The sequence below is a fragment of the Scyliorhinus canicula genome, chromosome 7, assembly GCF_902713615.1.
Source record: "Scyliorhinus canicula chromosome 7, sScyCan1.1, whole genome shotgun sequence".
Classification (NCBI taxonomy): Eukaryota; Metazoa; Chordata; class Chondrichthyes; order Carcharhiniformes; family Scyliorhinidae; genus Scyliorhinus; species Scyliorhinus canicula.
In genome coordinates this window covers 158,282,410-158,301,561 of record NC_052152.1, presented here as the reverse complement: position 1 = coordinate 158,301,561, position 19,152 = coordinate 158,282,410, and the positions used below count along the sequence as shown (strand labels likewise).

At 48.5% G+C, this 19,152-nt stretch overlaps 1 protein-coding gene across 1 annotated transcript in view; it reads left to right on the top strand.

Moving 5' to 3' along the window:
- Positions 1-17,817, top strand: part of pard6b (par-6 partitioning defective 6 homolog beta (C. elegans)) — a 76,750-nt gene extending 58,933 nt beyond the window's left edge. Inside the window, exon 3 of the mRNA XM_038803145.1 lies at positions 14,615-17,817. Coding sequence (XP_038659073.1) covers positions 14,615-15,453 — 839 coding nt within the window. The 3' untranslated portion in view covers positions 15,454-17,817. The remainder of the gene's footprint in view (positions 1-14,614) is intronic.
- The last annotated feature ends 1,335 nt before the right edge of the window (positions 17,818-19,152 follow it).

Sequence of the window (19,152 nt, the reverse complement as noted above, 5' to 3'; positions counted from 1 at the left end):
GTGTAAACTTATTTTGGGTGATGTCATATCACAAAGAGGTTCAGATGAGAAATAAAGGGGGGGGGGGGGGGTCATGGCAAGGATACCAGAGGTTAACATCGCAGGAGCAGATGGCATGTGATTCTACAGTTGTTGAATAGAACCAGGTGAGTACAGTGTCACCCAGCTTGGACCATGGTGCCAAGATGTCAGAGTGAAAGTGTTGTCAGACAGGTTGAGAAGGACAAGGAGGGGAATATCTTGCCTTTGCCACAGTCACTTAGGATGTCATTTGACACTTTAGACCTATTTTGGTACTATGGCAAGGTCAGAAACCTGATTTAACATTTTTTATTTTAATTAATTTACGGGATGTGTGCATCGCTGGTTGGGCTAGCATTTATTGCCAATCCCTACTTGCCCTTCAGTAGGTGGTGGTAAGTTGCCTCCTTGAACCGCTGCAGTCCTTGATGAATATACACCCACTGTTAGGGAGGGAGTTCCAGGATTTTGTCCCAGCGACAGCGAAGGAATGGCAATATAAAGTCAGCGTGGTGAGTGACTTGGAGGGATTCAAACGTGGTAAGTTAGACACTGGTTTGAGAGGTAGCACATTCAAGGATTTTGTATATATCTTTTTTATTGCCATTTTCAACATTATGTACATTGACCTTCATGTTTATTTATTGTACAGTATTACAAAAAAAGGCTTTTGTCTTACATTACTTTATTTACATATTGCTGCCGTCTAGTTCGGCACGTCCCCTAACCCCTCCCTGTGCACCACACTTCTCCTCCCTTTGTCGGCTTTTTTTTATGTGGATGAATGAGGAGGAGGGGGGGGGGGTTGCCCTCCCCGTGTTGCCCCTCTTTGTCCGTCTCCGACTCTCTGCCTCCTTCCCCCTGGGTTGTGCTTCCCTGGCGTTCCTCCTTGTCTTTTGTTCTTTCTCCTCTCTAATCCTTCCAGTTCCCCCTCTACAGGCTGTTGGCCTCAAACAAGTTTTGGAACAGACCGACAAATTGCCCCCATGCAGTAAGGAAGCCTTCCTCAGACCCTCGGATGGCGTATTTTATCCACTCGAGGTGGAGAAATTCCGCAAGTCAGCTAGCCAGCCTGCAGCTCTGGGTGGTACTGCTGATCGCCAGCCAAGCAGGATTCTCTGGCATATCATAGAATTTACAGTGCAGAAGGTTCTTAACCGACATTTATAGCATAGAAGGAGGTGATTAGGGAAGCGAAAGCTAGGGCGTCGGCCCTCTTCCCCACATGTAGCTCTGGCTGCTCTGATACCCTGAAGATTGCCACATTTGGGCATAGTTTCACCCTCACGCCCACCCCCAGAACCTTGGACGTTGCCTCGGAGAAGGCTGTCCAGAACCCAGCAAGTTTGGGGCCTGCCCAGAACTTGTGGTTGTGGTTGGCCAGGCCCATCTAGCACCGTTCACATTTAACCTCCACCTCTGGAAGAACCTGCTCGTTCCGGTTCTGGTTAGGTGTGCTCTCTGCACCACTTTAAACTGCAGGAGGCTGAGGCTTGAGGAGGTGGAGTTGGCCCTGCTCAGTGCTTCGTTCCAGAGTCCCCACCCCACTTCTGTCCCCAGTTCGTCCTCCCATTTCCATCTGGTCTCCTCCAGTGGTGTTCGGGCTCTGTCCAGTAGCTATCCGTATATTTTCCCACAGTCTCCCCCCCCCTCACTGTCTGTGGTCATCAGGTCCTCTAACACTGTGGGCTCCGGGGCCCTGGGGTATCCTGCTGTCTCTTTACGAAGAAAGTGTTTTATTTGCAAGTGTCTCATTTCCTGTCCTGTCAGCAATTTCCATTCCTCTGTCAGTTCGTTCTGCGTCACTAGCCTGTGCCCTACGTAGAAGTCCCTAACTGTCAGCGTTCCCCCGTCCTGTCTCCATTTTTAAAATGTTGTGTCTAGCATGGCTGGCGGGAATCTGTGGTTACCGCAGATGGGGGCCATGAGGACACCCCGGTCAGCCCAAAATGCTGTCTCAGTTGGCCCCACATTTTCAGTGTGGCCATCACCACTGGGCTCTGTGTATTTTGCCGAGCGGGATGTGAGTGCTGTCGTGTCCAGGGCCTGGAGGATCGTTCCCTTGCAGGAGGCCTCCTCCATCTGTACCCACTCCTTTGCGTTCATGCACCCATCCCTCACTCTTTCTGCTGTTGCTGCCTGTGGTAATATTGTAGGTTTGGCAGTGCCAGGCCTCCCTTAATTATCCTCCTCTGCAATGTTGATTTGGGGGCTCTTGGATTCTTGCACACACCCCCCCCCCCCCCCCCCCCCCCCTATACCAGGGGTGTCAAACTCAAATACTCCGTGGGCCAAAATTTAAAAATCGGGACAAGTCGAGGGCCGGACTGGTTCAATGTTTTTTTGCAAAACTTATTGAAATGAACTTATTGAACCTGGAACTAATAAAGCTTAGGTTATTGCCTATAAAAACAATATTAAATAAATAAAAAAATTAGTTGCATTTATTTCTTATTGCTTTATCTGGAGCTTTTCCAGAGTAATTTCTAATGAAAACATTTTTCCACAGGCCAACACTTTGTGATTCACACTATACCTGAATAAACTCGGCATCAGCCATATCATACGCCATAGGCGCTTCAATTGCTGGGGCCAGCTTTAATAGTAATTAGATATTATTAGGGCAGCACGGTGGCCTAGTGGTTAGCACAACCGCCTCACGGCGCTGAGGTCCCAGGTTCGATCCCGGCTCTGGGTCACTGTCCGTGTGGAGTTTGCACATTCTCCCCGTGTCTGCGTGGGTTTCGCCCCCACAACCCAAAAATGTGCAGAGTAGGTGGATTGGCCACGCTAAATTGCCCCTTAATTGGAAAAAATAATTGGCTAATCTGAATTTTAAAAAAAAGTATTTAGATATTATCTCGCGGGCCAAAGATAATTCGCCCTATACATACATACATACACACACATATGCGCGCGCACACACACACATACATCATAATTAAGCTATCTAGGTTCTGGAAGAAGGCCTTTGGGATGAAGATCATTATGGACCTAAACAGGTAGAGGAACCTTGACAGCATGTTCATTGTGATCGTCTCCCCCCCCCCCCCCCCCCCCCCCCCCCCCCCCCCACCACCACCATGGGAGAATGGGAGTGCGTCCCACCTCTGTAGGTCCTTTTTGACTTCCTCCACCAGGTGGTCAGGTTCCCCTTGTGGATCTGTGTCCAGTCTCTGGCTATTTGGATCCCCAGGTATTTGAATCTGTTTTGGGCTATTTTGAATGGGAGTCCCTCCAGCTCTGTCCCTCCCCCGTTTGGGTTCACTGGGAATGCCTCACTTTTGCCCAGGATGAGTTTGTAACCTGAGTAGATTCCAAACTCTCTTAGGAGCTCCATGATTGCTTTCAGACATTCAAGGAATTTGGAGAAGAAAAGCATTTAGAGATGGGGTGTAGTTTGTAAGGATGGGCGGATAAAGGTTTTTTAAAAATGAGGGTGATAGAAAATTTTAAGCCAAGAGGGGGACAGTACCTTGGGAGAGATCACCATTCACCATTTAAGTATGTCAGCTGGCCTATCATTTTATAGTACACATTTTAAACAAAAACTTAATGATACATGAGTACGAGTGTAACTGGATCTGGAAGCTGTGATGAGACAATTGTTGATGGACTACAGGAGTGGTTTTATCCATTTGTATTTTGGGAATAATCCATTAAAACATTTTTAATGTTGTAATCTCTGTCCTTTTTAAAAAAAATAATTTTTATTGGAATTTTTTACAGAAAATATAAAAATATAACAAGTAATAATATGCAAGTAACTGCCCCACAACACCCACAAATCCCCCCAAACCGTAAAATCACATGTATCACACTTCCCCCCCCCCAACAAGAAAACTTAACCATAAATTAAAATTAAATAAATCAAATTTAAATAAAATAAACAAACATAGTCATCGTCCCCCCCCCCCCCCCCCCCCCCCCCCCCAACCCGGGTTGCTGCTGCTACTGCCCCAGTACCCTATCGTTGAGCCAGAAAGTCGAGGAAAGGTTGCCACCGCTTAAAGAACCCTTGCACCGATCCCCTCAGTGCGAATTTGACCTTCTCTAGCTTAATAAAGCCCGTCATTGATCCAGGTCTCCATACTTGGGGGCCTCGCGTCCTTCCATTGTAGCAAGATCCTTCGCCGGGCTACTAGGGACGCAAAGGCCAGCAAACCGTCTTCTTTCGCCTCCTGCACTACCCCAACCCCAAAGATCGCGAGTCCCCATCCTGGCTTGACCCTGAATCCCACCACCCTTGACACCGTCCTCGCCACCCACTTCCAGAACTCCTCCAGTGCCGGGCATGCCCAGAACATATGGGCATGGTTCGCTGGACTCCCCGAGCACCTGACACACCTATCTTCACCCCCAAAGAACCTACTCATCCTCGTCCCAGTCATGTGGGCCCTATGCAGCACCTTGAATTGGATGAGGCTAAGCCGCGCACATGAGGAGGAAGAATTTACCCTCTCCAGGGCATCAGCCCATGTCCCGTCTTCGATCTGTTCCCCCAGTTCCCCCTCCCACTTCATTTTCAGCTCCTCTACTGACGCCTCTTCCACCTCCTGCATAAGCTTGTAGATATCGGATATCTTCCCCTCCCCGACCCAGACCCCCGAAAGCACCCTGTCACTCGCCCCCCTCGCGGGGAGCGCAGGGAATCCCTCCACCTGCCGTCTAGCAAATGCCTTTACCTGCAGATAGCTAAACATGTTTCCCGGAGGGAGCCCAAATTTCTCCTCCAACTCCCCCAGGCCTGCAAACCTTCCGTCGATAAACAGGTCCCTCAACTGTCTAATGCCAGCTCTGTACCATCCCTGAAATCCCCCATCCATGTTCCCTGGGACGAACCTATGGTTCCCCCTTAACGGAGCCTCCATCGAGCTCCGCTATGTCGCCTCCACTGCCCCCAAATCTTGAGGGTAGCCGCCACCACCGGACTCGTGGTATGCCTCGTGGGAGGGAGCGGCCACGGCGCCGTTACCAGGGCCCCCAGGCTTGTATCCCCACAAGATCTCTCCATCCGTTTCCATGCTGCCCCCTCCCCCTCCATCACCCACTTACGCACCATCGACACGTTGGCCGCCCAGTAGTACCCCGAGAGGTTGGGCAACGCCAGCCCCCCCCCCCCCCCCCCCCCCCATCTCTACCCCGCTCCAAGAAAACCCTCTTCACCCTTGGGGTGCCATGCGCCCAAACAAATCCCATGATGCTGCTGGTCACCCTTTTAAAAAAGGCCCTAGGGATAAAGATGGGCAAGTACTGGAAGAGGAACAAGAACCTCGGGAGAACTGTCATTTTGACGGATTGCACTCTGCCCGCCAGCGATAGCGGCACCATGTCCCACCTTTTAAATTCCTCCTCCATCTGTTCCACTAGTCTGGTGAAGTTAAGCTTATGGAGAGCCCCCCAACTCTTGGCCACCTGCACCCCCAGGTACCTGAAACTCTTCACTGCCCTCCTGAAAGGGAGCCTCCCAATTCCCTCCTCTTGATCTCCCGGGTGCACTACAAATACCTTGCTCTTTCCTAAATTTAGCTTGTAGCCCGAGAAGCCCCCAAATTCTGCTAACAGCTCTATCACCCCCAGCATTCCCCCCTCTGGGTCCGCCACATATAACAGCAGGTCGTCCGCATACAGCGATACCGGGTGCTCCTCCCCACCCCGCACCAGCCCCCCCATTTTCCTGACTCCCTCAACGCCATGGCCAGCGGTTCAGTCGCCAGTGCAAAGAGCAGGGGGGACAGGGGACACCCCTGCCTGGTCCCACGATAGAGCCTAAAGTACTCCGATCTCCTTCCATTTGTGACTACACTCGCCATTGGAGCCGCGTAAAGCAGCCTCACCCATTTGATGAATCCCTCCCCAAATCCAAACCTCTCCAGCACCTCCCACAGGTACTCCCACTCAACTCTATCAAACGCTTTCTCTGCGTCCAGCGCCACCACTATCTCCGCCTCTCCCTCCACTGCCGGCATCATGATAACATTGAGCAGTTTCCGCACATTCGTGTTGAGCTGCCGCCCCTTGACAAATCCTGTCTGATCTTCGTGAATTACCTCTGGCACACAATCCTCTATCCTGGTAGCCAGGATCTTCGCCAGCAACTTAGCGTCTACGTTAAGGAGCGAGATAGGCCTATATGATCCGCACTGCAAGGGGTCCTTATCCCGTTTTAGGATCAAAGAGATCAGTGCCCGCGACATCGTCGGGGGCAAAGCCCCCCCCCCCCCTCCCATGCCTCATTGAAGGTTCGCACCAACAGGGGACCCACCAGGTCCGCATATTTTTTGTAAAATTCCGCCGGGAACCCGTCCGGCCCCGGGGCCTTACCTGACTGCATTTGTCCGATCCCCCTGACTAGCTCCTCCAACTCTATCGGCGCACCCAGCACCTCTACCAGCCTCTCTTGAACCCTTGGGAAACATAGCCTGTTCATGAAGCTCTCCATCCCCTCTCTCCCCCTCGGAGGTTCCGACCGGTACAATCCCTCGTAATCTCTGTCCTGAAAGCATTTCTTTCTTTTTAATAAATGTTTTTATTGGGTTTTTGAACAAGGTATAATTACCGTTATGTACACAGAATAAGAAACATATATATATATATATATATATATATATACACACACACATATTTAGAAGAGAAGGGCACACCCCAACTTAGAATACAATAAACTATGAAATAGACTAACTGGTAGGGTACTGTGCACCAGCTCGACAGCGGCAGCTCTGTGCATCTGGCCGAATTATTTACACCACGTAAGTTCGCGACTGTTTGCGGGGGGGGGGTGGGAAGGGGGGGCAGGGGTGGCGGCGACTGGGGGGGAGCAAATATACATTTGGGTGCCGGGGAACCACAGTGTGCGACACCTGGCCGGGTTGCATGCCGCTGGCGCCCCCCTCTCCCGGACGGCTCTCGCCGCCGTCCCCCGCTTGCCTCCACTGCTCCTCCCGTCCTCCATCCCCAACCTCCTTGTTCCCCGCTCTTGGAGATGTCATGCATGTTTTGGCACCCCGTGCCCTCCTTCTGGCTCCTGTTTTCCTGCCCCCCCCCCCGCCCCATCCTATTGGTTCTCCTCTTCTGTCCCCCCCCTCCACGGTTCGCCCCTCCCTCCTCAAGCTCAGCTGTCCCCCCCCCCCCCGTGGTTCGCCTTTCTCTCCCTTTCAAGCCTTGGCTACCCTCCCCTGATTCTTGACTAAGTTCTTCTGATTCTTGGCTACCTGGCTATTCTTCCTCTTGTTCGTTGGCCACAAACAGGTCCCGGAACAGTCGCGTGAATGGCTCCCACGTTCTGTGGAAGCCGTCGTCTGACCCTCGGATGGAGAATTTGATTTTCTCCATTTGGAGAGATTCCGAGAGGTCGGACAGCCAGTCTGCAGCTCTGGGTGGTGCTGCTGACCGCCAGCCAAACAGGATTCTACGGCGGGCGATCAGGGAGGCAAAGGCAAGGGCGTCCGCCCTCCTCCCCAGGAATAGATCTGGCTGGTCCGAGACCCCGAAGACTGCCACTTTTGGGAATGGCTCCACCCTCACTCCCACCACTTTGGACATTGCCTCGAAGAAGGCTGTCCAGTACTCCTCCAGTCTGGGGCAAGACCAGAACATGTGGGCGTGGTTGGCCGGGTCTACTTGGCACCATTCACATCTATCCTCCACCTCCGGAAAGAACCTACTCATACGGGTTCTTGTTAGGTGGGCTCTATGTACCACTTTTTGCTGCGTCAGGCTGAGCCTTGCGCACGTGGAGGTGGAGTTGACCCTATGCAGTGCTTCGCTCCAGAGTCCCCATCCTATCTCAATCCCCAGGTCCTCCTCCCATTTCTTTCTTGTTGCGTCCAGTAGGGTGTCGGCCCTTTCTGTCAGTCGGTCGTACATGTCACTACAGTTCCCTTTATCTAGGATACTTGCGCCAAGTAGGTCTTCCAATAGTGTCTGTCGTGGCGGTTGTGGGTACGTCCTTGTCTCCTTTCGTAAGAAGTGTTTGAGCTGCAGGTGCCGTAGATCGTTCCCCCTGGCTAGCCGAAATTTCTCTGTCAGTTCGTCCAGTGTTGCGATCCTGCCGTCCGTGTATAGGTCCCTGACTGTCAGTGTCCCTCCGTCCTGCCTCCACCTTTTGAAGGTGGCGTTAGTCAGTGCTGGTGTGAACCTATGGTTGTTGCAGATGGGAGCTTTGTCAGACATTTTGGTCAGGCCAAATTGCTGCCGCAGTTGGTTCCAGGATTGGCGGGTGACTATCACCACCGGGCTGCTGGAGTGTTTTTTGGGTGGGGATGAGAGTGCTGCCGTGGCGAGGGCCCGGAGGGAGGTCCCCACACAGGAGGCCTCCTCCGCGCGCACCCACTCGGCCTCTGGCTCCTGTATCCATCCCCTTACTCGCTCGGCTGTTGCCGCCCAGTGGTAGAATTGTAGGTTTGGGAGGGCTCGCCCCCCCCCCCCTGGATTTTGTTTTTTGTAGGACCTTCTTTGGGATCCTAGAATTTTTACCCCCACATACGAACGCCATGATTAGTTTGTCCAGCGCTTTGAAAAAGGCCTTGGGGATGTAGATCGGGATGGATCTAAACAGGAAGAGGAACCTGGGCAGTACGTTCATTTTGATCGTCTGGACTCTCCCCGCGAGGGAGAGTGGGAGTGTGTTCCATCTTTGCAGGTCCTTTTTTACTTCCTCCGGCAGTCTGGTGAGGTTCCATTTGTGGATCCCTTTCCAGTCATGGGCTATTTGGATCCCCAGGTAGCGGAATTTGTGTCTGGCTTGTTCAAACGGCAATCCCGTTAGTGCTGCCCCCCCCCCCCCCCCCCCTCCCTCCCTTGCGGGTGTACTGGGAAGATCACGCTTTTGCTCATGTTGAGTTTGTAGCCCGAGAAGGCTCCAAGCTCTTTCAGGAGCACAGTGATCCCGTCCAGGCTGCTCTGTGGGTCCGAAATGTAGAGGAGCAGGTCATCTGCATAGAGTGAGACTCTGTGCTCTCTGCCTCCCCTTCGGATCCCCCTCCAACTTTTTGCTGCCCTGAGCGCGATTGCTAGCAGTTCGATCGCTAGGGCGAACAGCAGTGGGGACAGTGGGCATCCTTGTCTGGTGCCCCTGTGCAGTTGGAAGTATTGGGAGTTGGTGTTGTTGGTCCGTACGCTCGCCATGGGAGCGTTGTATAGGAGCTTTACCCAAGAGGTGAACCCTATTCCAAGCCCAAACCGCTCCAGTACCTCTGAGGTATTTCCATTCGACTCTGTCGAAGGCCTTTTCTGCGTCCAGGGAGACTATCACCTCTTGTGTTCTCTCCCCGGAGGGGGTCATTATCACGTTCAGCAAGCGCCTGATGTTCGAGGGAAGCTGTCTTCCTTTGACGAAGCCCGTCTGGTCCTCTGTGACCACCTCAGGTACACAGTCTTCTAGCCTTTTGGCTAGGATTTTGGCCAGTATTTTGGCGTCTGCATTCAGCAGTGAGATGGGTCTGTATGACCCACATTTTGTTGGGTCTTTGTCTTTCTTAGGTATCAGCGAGATTGAGGCCTGTGCTAGCGTGGGTGGCAGTGTGCCCCTAGCTAGCGAGTCTTTGAACATCTCCCGCTGGTGCGGGACCAGCGCTGTCGCAAATTTTTTGTAGAAGGTCGCCGGGAATCCGTCCGGTCCTGGCGCCTTCCCCATCTGCATGGAACTAATGCTGTCCATGATCTCTCCCAGTGCTAGTGGTGCTTCCAGGCCCCGTTTTCTGCCCTCCCCCACGACTGGAATGTCCAGTCCATCAAGGAACCGTTTTATCCCAGACTCCCCCCTTGGGGGCTCTGAGGTGTACAGCTCTTGGTCGAAGGCCATGAAGATTTTGTTAATCCTTTCTGGTTCCGTTTCCAACGTGCCTCCGGTACCCCTGATTTGTGCAATGTCTCTGGTGGCTGCCTGCTTTTTCAGCTGGTGTGCCAACAGGCGGCTGGCTTTATCTCCGTGTTCATACAGGGTCCTGCACGCCTGGCGGAGTTGGTGCACTGCTTTCCTGGTGGAGAGCAGGTCAAAGTTCCTTTGTAGTTCTTTCCTCTCTGCCAGGAGCTCTTTGGTCGGGGCCTCGGAGTATTTACGGTCTACCTCTAGTATGGAGTCGACCAGCTGCTGCCTAGCCACCCTTTCCTCCCTATCTCTTTGTGCTTTGAAAGCGATGATTTCCCCTCTTAGTACGGCCTTTAGCGCTTCCCAGAACGTGGAGGGAGAGACCTCCCCATTTTGGTTGTTCTCCGTGTACTCTGCTATGGCCCGCACTATCCTTTCGCTGAAGGCCTTGTCAGCTAGTAAGGCACCGTCCAACCTCCATGTGGGGCGCTGGGCCCTTCCCGTCTCTAGCCGCACGTCCATATAATGTGGAGCGTGGTCTGATATCACAATTGCGGAGTACTCCACTTTGTCTATCCCTGGAAGCACCGTCTTCCCCACCACAAAGAAGTCAATTCTGGTGTATACGTTGTGTACTGGGGAGAAGAAGGAGAATTCCTTCTCCTCCAGGTGGGCAAACCTCCAGGGGTCCACCGCTTCCATCTGCTCCATAAAGTGACTGAGTTTCCTTGCCATGCTTGAGGTTTTCCCCGTTTTGGGGTTTGATCTGTCCTTCTTTGGGTCCTGTACACAGTTGAAGTCCCCCCCCATAATTAGTCGATGCGTCGTTATGTCTGGGATTTTTGCCATGGTCTTTTTGATGAAACTCGTGTCGTCCCAGTTGGGCGCGTACACGTTGACTAGTACCACCGGTGCCCCATCCAGGGCCCCGCTGACCATGACGTACCGTCCCCCCCCCCCCCCCCGGGTCTGTAACCGTCCTTGTCGCCCTAAACATCGTCTTCTTGCCGATCAAGGTCGCTACCCCCCTGGCCCTTGTCCCATAGCAGGAATGGTAGGTTTGTCCCACCCAGCCCTTCCTTACCCGCATTTGATCCTGCTCCCTCAGGTGCGTCTCTTGGAGGAAGACTATGTCGGCCTTTATATTTCTGAGGTGGGTGAGGACTCTGGATCTCTTCACTGGGCAGTTAAGTCCCTTTACGTTCCAGGTGACTATCCTGGTGGGGGGCTTCTGCCCCCTCGCTCCTGTGGGATTAACCATACTTATCTGGTGGACGCGCCCCTGCCCTCCGGGGTTTCCCTTTGTTGGGGGGCTGTCCAGGATGGCCGCTGTTGCTGCTCTCTCTACGCGGTCGGGTCTTTGCGCTCTTGGGTTTCCCCTTGTCCCGGGGGCACCTGCCATTGCCGTCCACTATGTGTCCGCCATGCAGGTAGTCCCCTGCACTCCATGGCCTCCCTTCGCCCAAAGACCGTACTGGGTGGGTGCTTGTAGCAGTTCCTTGTTTCGGGCCCTTGGTTGTGGCACTTTGTAGTCCTGTTCCTTTTCTTGCCTCCTTTGTCCCTCCTTCCCTGCATCTCCCCTCCCCGGTCTCTTGCTCCCCGTGTACCCCCCCCCCCCCCCCCCGGTCTCTCCCTTCTCCCTCCTCCCCCGTATTCTCCTCCTTTGCCCCTCTTTCCCCTATTCCTGTCCCCCTTTGCTCTCCTGGCTCTGATGAGTGTTCCCCCCTATCCCCTGCCTGGCGCCTTCCCCCCCTGTTGAGGGTGCGCTGCGGCCCTGCTTTGTTGCGTGCCCCCGGCGCTAGCTTTCCTGCTAGTACGTTGGCCCCCCTCTCGGGTGTTATTGTCTCGCTTCTCCCCCGCCTGGCCTTTACGTTTTCTGCCCGTACTTCCCCCATCCTACCCTGCACCCCTCCCGCTTGCTCTCCCTTCTCCATTCCTCTTGTTCCCTCGCGCTGGGGCCTGGCCTCCCAACTGGAGCGGTCCCACGGGCAGTGGTTTGCTCTTTGTTCTGGGTGGTCTTGCCGTGGCGGGGGCGGGGGGGCCTGGCCTTGCCTCGCCCCTACCCACCCCCCGTCGGCGTGTCGTTGCCCCTTGCAAGGTGCCCCTCATCCCTACCCTCGCTGGTGGGTTTCCAGCCCGTGCTCTTCGATGAACCTGTTTGCCTCAGCGGGGGCTGTAAAGAAGTGCACCCTGTTTTGATATGTGACCCAGAGTTTCGCTGGGTACAGCATACCAAAACGCACGTTGCTCCTGTGGAGATCTGCTGTCGCCCTGTTGAACTCAGCCCGTCTCCTGGCTATATCTGCCCCCAGATCCTCATAAATTCGAATGGCGTGGCCTTCCTATTTGCAGGCTCTATTTTTCCTGACCCAGCGCACGATTGTCTCCCTATCCTGGTATCTGTGCAGTTTAGCTATGACTGTTCTTGGGTGGTCCCCTGTCTTGGGCTTCGGGTGCAGCGACCGATGCGCTCTGCCCAATTCTGGTGGGTTGTGGAAAGTTGTCTTCCCCACTAAATTGCCCAGCATCTCAGCCACGTATGCTGTGGGGTTTCTACCCTCTATCCCCTCTGGCAGGCCCACTATCCTTACATTTTGCCTTCTCGAGCGGTTTTCCTGGTCATCTACCCTGCCCTTCAGGCTCCCTTGTGTTGCGCCCAGTCTCGCCGCTTCCCTCTCCAGGGCCATGACCCGGTCGCTCATGTCGGTCGCTGCTTTCTCCAGCTCCTTAATGGTCGCCTCCTGGGCTTCCACTTTCTCCCCTTGGGCATCCAATTTCTCCTCCAGTCTGGTCAGAGCCTGCTGCACCCCTGACATGGCCCTGCTGAAAGCATTTCTGCCCAAAAGTTGGATTTGCAGCAAGTTTTTTTTTTCTTCGGCGTGTGCAGTAATCACCAAGCCAGACGTAGCTTCCGCAGTAGTAAAATAGAGTCTCTTTTTGAGTCCTCTGCTGAATTTTGTCAAGGAGCAGTCTTAAGTGATATGAGTCATTGATTGGGGTGGGCCAAGGTTGCAGCCTGGGTTCACGCTTATGCTGATTTGCTGCACAAAGGCCTTGGCCAGTGCAGAAAATGTTGAGTACCCAATGTTGACATGGCAGGTTGAAGCTGGATGTGCAGGCTGCGGGATCTATGATGAAGTGCTTTTTAATGGTAGCGTGTTGGTTCCAGTCCTGCTGTCCAGGCCTCTGCGGTTATTCTTTGGCACGGTGGTCTTAGCCATACAGGTTGGCATGATGGGAGGCATGTACTCCTAACCAGTATAGTGAAAGCAGAATCTACATTTTTTTAAAGTTGGATTTTAAGTTCATTCGTCCTTTTTAAAATTTATTTCCTTCGTTTGATTTTGTTCTTCTCTGGCTCATTCGAAATTTTTCTCTCAAGGCAAGCTTTGTCTTTCCCTTGCCCTTTGTTTAAATTTGAGATCAATTTAAATCAATGTTTTTGTTGATTAGTAGTACAGCTACTAAAACGTGATTTGGCTAGTTTTTTTTAATGTTGGTAGTGATAAAAGAAATGGTAACATGTAAAAAGTTCCAAAGAATGTGATTATATTTATGCTTGAACTAGCTCATGAGCAGCTACACTGAAAGCCAGTTGATTTATTATTTTCTTCATTGTAAGCAAACTCCTGACTTATTGCATACAAACCAACTACGCTAAATGTTATTGCATACAAATTGGAATGGTAATGCATCGAAATTTACAGAAGAGAAACTGACCATCTGGCTGAGCCAATTTATGCCCCCCTCCACATAAGCTTTCTCCCACCCTACTCACCTGACCCTATCAGCATACTCTTTTACACCTTCCTCTTTCATACATCTATGCTATTTGATCCAACTACTCCATGTGGTGCCAAGTTTCACATTCTCTGGGTAAAAAGGTCTTTCCTGAATTCCTTATTGGCTTTTTATTAATGACCTGTGTTATTTAATACGGGTCTTCGTAGACTCTTCCACAAATGGAACTGCATCTCATCTATCAGATCCCTTAAACATTGGCCTTATCCGTTCTAGAGGAAAAAGCCCTAGCTCCTTCAACGGTGCAGACTTGATGGGCCGAATGACCTCCTTCTGCACTGTATGTTCTATGCAGGATTTGATTTCTGAACTTTTTGAAGACTGGAATTGGATAATCACCATGTGAAACAATTGGCTTACACTTCAATGTGGTGCAACTTTTTCACTCTATAATCACTCTATAATCTCTTTTAAGGTAATATATAGACTTAATCATAATAGAAATGTTACAACTTTTAAACTGATTTGTCTCCTCTTTAGCAGCTTCTGAGTACAGCAGTGATTTATTTGCACTGTAAATGTCTTAAAGCAATACTGTCAATACACTATCAATTTGCACATTCTGTAGCAAGGACTTGATCAGAAAACGAAGGAGCTAGCAGCATTTTTGGAATTACTAAAAATATTCTTAACAGAAATAGTAAAGAGGAGTTTGCATTTGCAGGAAATTGTTGTCAAAGAAAAAAAACCATGTATACAAGCAAATATTTTGGGTTTTAAAAAAAAAATCAGCCAAAGGATCGTAGTTCCAGAATTTTGCCAACACAATCTGGTTAAACAGGTTTCCTCATGTAAATGCAGAAAATGAAAGTTGGTGAATGAACATTGAACTATCATAGGGTTATGATTAACCATCAATTTTAATGTAGAAATGTTTTCCTTGGACACTGTTTTTTACTTGAAGTTGTCACAGATGATTTACACATTTTACATTAAATGAGTTGTGAAGCATTACAGTACTCATTATTAATGTTGTTTTTGCAGAGGATGCTGATTACAGTGCTTTTGGCACAGACACTTTAACCCGGAAAAAGAACGTCTTGTCAAATGTTCTGCGCCCTGACAACCGAAAGAAACCTCCAATTGCCATCAGCTTGCCGCGTGATTTCCGCCCAGTGTCTTCGATCATTGATGTGGATGTTCTTCCAGAAACCCATCGAAGAGTGCGGCTATATAAACATGGGTCTGATAAACCACTAGGATTCTATATACGTGATGGCTCAAGTGTCCGAGTAACTCCCCACGGGCTTGAAAAGGTCCCTGGAATTTTCATCTCTAGATTGGTACAGGGGGGATTGGCTGAAAGCACTGGTCTGTTGGCTGTGAATGATGAAGTTCTTGAGGTGAATGGCATTGAAGTATCTGGTAAAAGCCTTGATCAGGTGACTGATATGATGATTGCAAATAGCCATAATCTTATCATAACTGTGAAACCAGCGAATCAAAGAAATAATGTGAGGATCAGTCGGACTTCTGGTAGTTCAGGCCAGTCCACTGACAGTGGTACCAGCCATCCCACTTTTATGGCATCTCCACATGTTATGCAGAATTTCCATTCAGAAGTGGACAGTGATGAAGAAACAGACATAGTCATCGAGGGCAGTGATGAGCCACAGCACATTCCAGTGGCACCATCAGCCAATGCTAGCATAGTATCCTTATCAAAAAGTGACAATTATCATGGGTTAACACCGAATGGTTCTGTTGCCAGCAGCGAAGGAAATATACACACATTAGCTGCTGCCACAAAAATGGATCCTGTGGAAAAGGAGGATGTGATTAGGCGAAGCATGGAGGAAGATGGCACTGTTATTACACTATAGGTTTTTTTTAACCTGCACCAAGGGTGACAGTGATACTTGTTATTAGGGCAACCTGTTATGGTTATATGCTATATGATTTTATGCTATAAAGTAACTTTTCATTATAATTTTCAAACTGCTGCATGCATGAAATAAGCAGCATAATATAAGAATACAAAATTTGAAATTGATGGGAGTAGTGAAATTTTCACTGCTGGGGCCTGTTCCTTTCCACTTGTGTACATGTATTTTTAAATATTTTCGGAGAAACACAACTTTTAGAAAGGGGAAACATAAAAGCTCTCTCTCCCAAAAATATATAACTAAGAAAAAGAATGGTGACGATCATTGCCCTATCTGAGTGGTGACCTAATCATTTATTCATTGTCGAAACACACATGGTCTAACTGTTTATGGTACAATTCCTAGAACTGATCGTTTTAATTTTTAGACTTAACCCCTTCAGCATTGTTGTTTTCCCCCCTCCACCCCTCCCACCATTTTAGATTTTGGTGCATGTAATTGGTGAGGTATTAAACACTTTTGATACCTAGTATGTTTAATCCACAATAACTGCACAGCAAAATGGGATTAGGAATAATTGTAGATTTCAATTTATTCCTGATGATTTTCTAATTATTTAATTCCTTCTAAAAATGCACGTTGCAGAGGCTGATGCACAATGTCCTGTCCTCTGGTTTTGAGATCAAGTATACTGCTCAACTTTAAAGGAACAGTAAATGTTATAATTATGGCTCAAAACAGACCAACTAAAATAATGCATGAACAATACCTATAGGCTACATTAGCTCACTAAAAATGACTTCTTATACGTTTGCAAAGAACTATTTTGATATTCATTACCAGAGAGTATTCTGTGCTGGCTGTGTTTTTTTTAAAAAACAATGAGAATGCTCTCTGAGCTGCTAATAATGTGAACATGGAATTGAGCCAGAAAAATCATTAACAGCGTTGGTACCCAAAAATGAGGCATAAAATTCTTGTGTTGTGCACAGACTTTATAAAAACTAAATCAAATAGACTAAATTGTCAGCGTCCCTACCAGCTTCAACAGCAAAAATCTGATACAGACATATAACCTCCTTCTGTGCTATAAATGTCGGCTAAGAACCTTCAGAGTTGGGTAGATGAAATTCTAACAGAAATGAAGCTTTGCTTAAAACCAAACTGACCAGGCACTCAAATCAATTGTTTGGAAACATGGTATTGCAGTTTCCAGTATTTCCTTTTGATGTCCTGAGTACATACTGTAGAATAGCATGGTTCCAAACATGAAAAAGTAATGATTCTTATTATCCCAATTTTCTAATCCACTTTCCTTATTTTGTTGGTTATGCTTGAGGAAAGATTTTTAAAAATGTTTTCTCATGCGTATATTGTGTTTTATGAAGCATGGCAGGTGTATAATTATTCTGAAGTTACATTTTTATCCTCCTGACTTAGCTTCTAAAATTTCAAATAGATTTAACATTAATATCAAATCTGCAGTGCCATTTTATTCTGTACATGGGAGGTTTATTATTCAATAAAAGCCAGTTCACAATAAAACAGGAAATGCTTTAGGGTCATTACAGGAGGGAGATCTAATGTGGGGGACAAGTCATTTGCTGATCTGTTAATGGGTTTCTAGATAAATTGGTTGCAATTTTGGTTCTTTCCATGTTATGATCCTGTTAGGGAGATCATTAATGTTTAAAAATAAATCCAAACAACTGGTAATTAACTGACAAAATTGCACCAAAAGATTTCATATTTTTAAACAAAGACAAACTATGTTGTATACACAATGAAACTGAGCAAGCACCACCAACTTAACACTACTGTTTTTAAAGAGTTATGCTATAAACTCCGTTCTACTTGTTACTTCTCCCAAGAGTTCTCTTGTACATTTCAAGAATCTTGGAGGTGCATTTATTTTTCCTGGGACCTACTCACAAGGTATGCCACAGCTCACCAGGATTCACTTTAATTCTCCTTGGTATTTCAATTCTCAGAGGTAATGTTTTAGGAAATCCTTCAGTTAGGTTTATGGTTAAGTAACTCTCCAAATGTTATGTAATAGCTCAAAACTGTGGATACCTTGGGCAGTTGGATCTGAATGCTGGCAACATATAATTATCAAGTCTGCCACTGTGCTTTGTGGCCTACATTTATGCGCTATAAATTGGGGTCAGGATGGCAGCAAACTGAGCAGGCTTGTGGCAAGAGAAGTTGCTGCACATACTGCACATTTTCATGGAAGCCTGAATCGGCTTGAGCCCATGATAAAGGTGCTAATTGATTTGGAAGTACAGACAAGGATTCAAGCTGCTTGGCAACGATACATTGGCCTTGTACAGATCCTTCCTTCCACTTAGAATACGATTTGATTTAAAAAAAGAAAAATCTTCATACACATTTGAGCATATCCTTTTAATAATATGAATATGGTAATTGGCAATAACCTTTGTATATAAAACGTGGTGAGCATTCTGATCACAATTAGCCTCTACATTTATGGCAAACATTTTTCTAGGACAGGCCTTGTTGAACTTTAGATTCAAGGTCTGAACTCGATAGGGTCTGAACTTGTCCCTTTTTGTAACACTTGAAATGTTAAGAGCAATCTCTTTGTCCAATCAATCTACATTGGATTGTGACTGTGAAGATCTACAAATTTCCCTATTTAATATTGTACATCTGGAACTACAGAGGAATTCTGTTGAGCTTTAGTTCAATTAGCTAGGTTTTGAAAAACGCATGTTAATTTGCTTTGCATTCTGGCAAGAGTGGTGGATGTGTATTCACAAGAGAGTTATTTTTGCTTATCTCAGCCATTCCATCCATTATGGAATTGGGCTGAGCTAACACCAGGGCCAGAATTTAATGCTGAACTCTTTCTCTTTCCCCCCCACCCCCCTTCCCCAGGGTAGGTTCTGAAGCCCACCCTGACCTTGCAGGCAGGGCCTCACACGTGAAACTGGCCCTTGCCCCAATTCAGGCCCTTAGTGGCCAATTAATGACTACTTAAGTGCCATTTCCCACCTAGCCTCCATTTTTTAGGATAGCTGGGGAGGGAAGGGGTGAAATCAGGAAGGACCCCCCTCCCCCTCCCCCCACCCTAAAGGCCCAGGGCTCCCACAAAGGGAGCCTAATTCTAGACTGTCGGCTATTCTCGCCCAGCTGCTGGGATTAGAGCACCACTAGCAGCGATCTAGAAGCAGAATGCCTCTTGTCTTTTTGCTTGGGGAATGTATCTGATGAAGGGAGACAAATGCTGTTGTACTCCTGGTTCTAGTTCAAAGCTGCTATTTTGAAGAAACCCAGAGCTGGCAGGTAGAGATGCATTCTAATGTCTTCATTGATTGCTGGCCAGTGCACAAAATTGCCTCTGAATGTTTGCAAATAGCTTAAATAATTTTTTCTCAAGATGATTGCTTGGATCATGGGAACAATTTTGAGTTTGTTTTGCACAGGTATTCCTACTAAAGCAAAAGTGCCACTTCCTTGAGGTGAACATGCCTATTTTCTGGGAATCCAGTCCAGCAAACTTTACTCCAAAACATGTATGACAGTTTGTTGGTGAAACTGAAAATATTTTCTACTGATAACCTGCAGTATAATTCACTTGCCAATATGCCTCACAAAATGGCTCATAAATTTTGGGCTCAACAAAATAATTGGAATTAATCTTTTAACATTGCTTTTGAGGGGATAAGG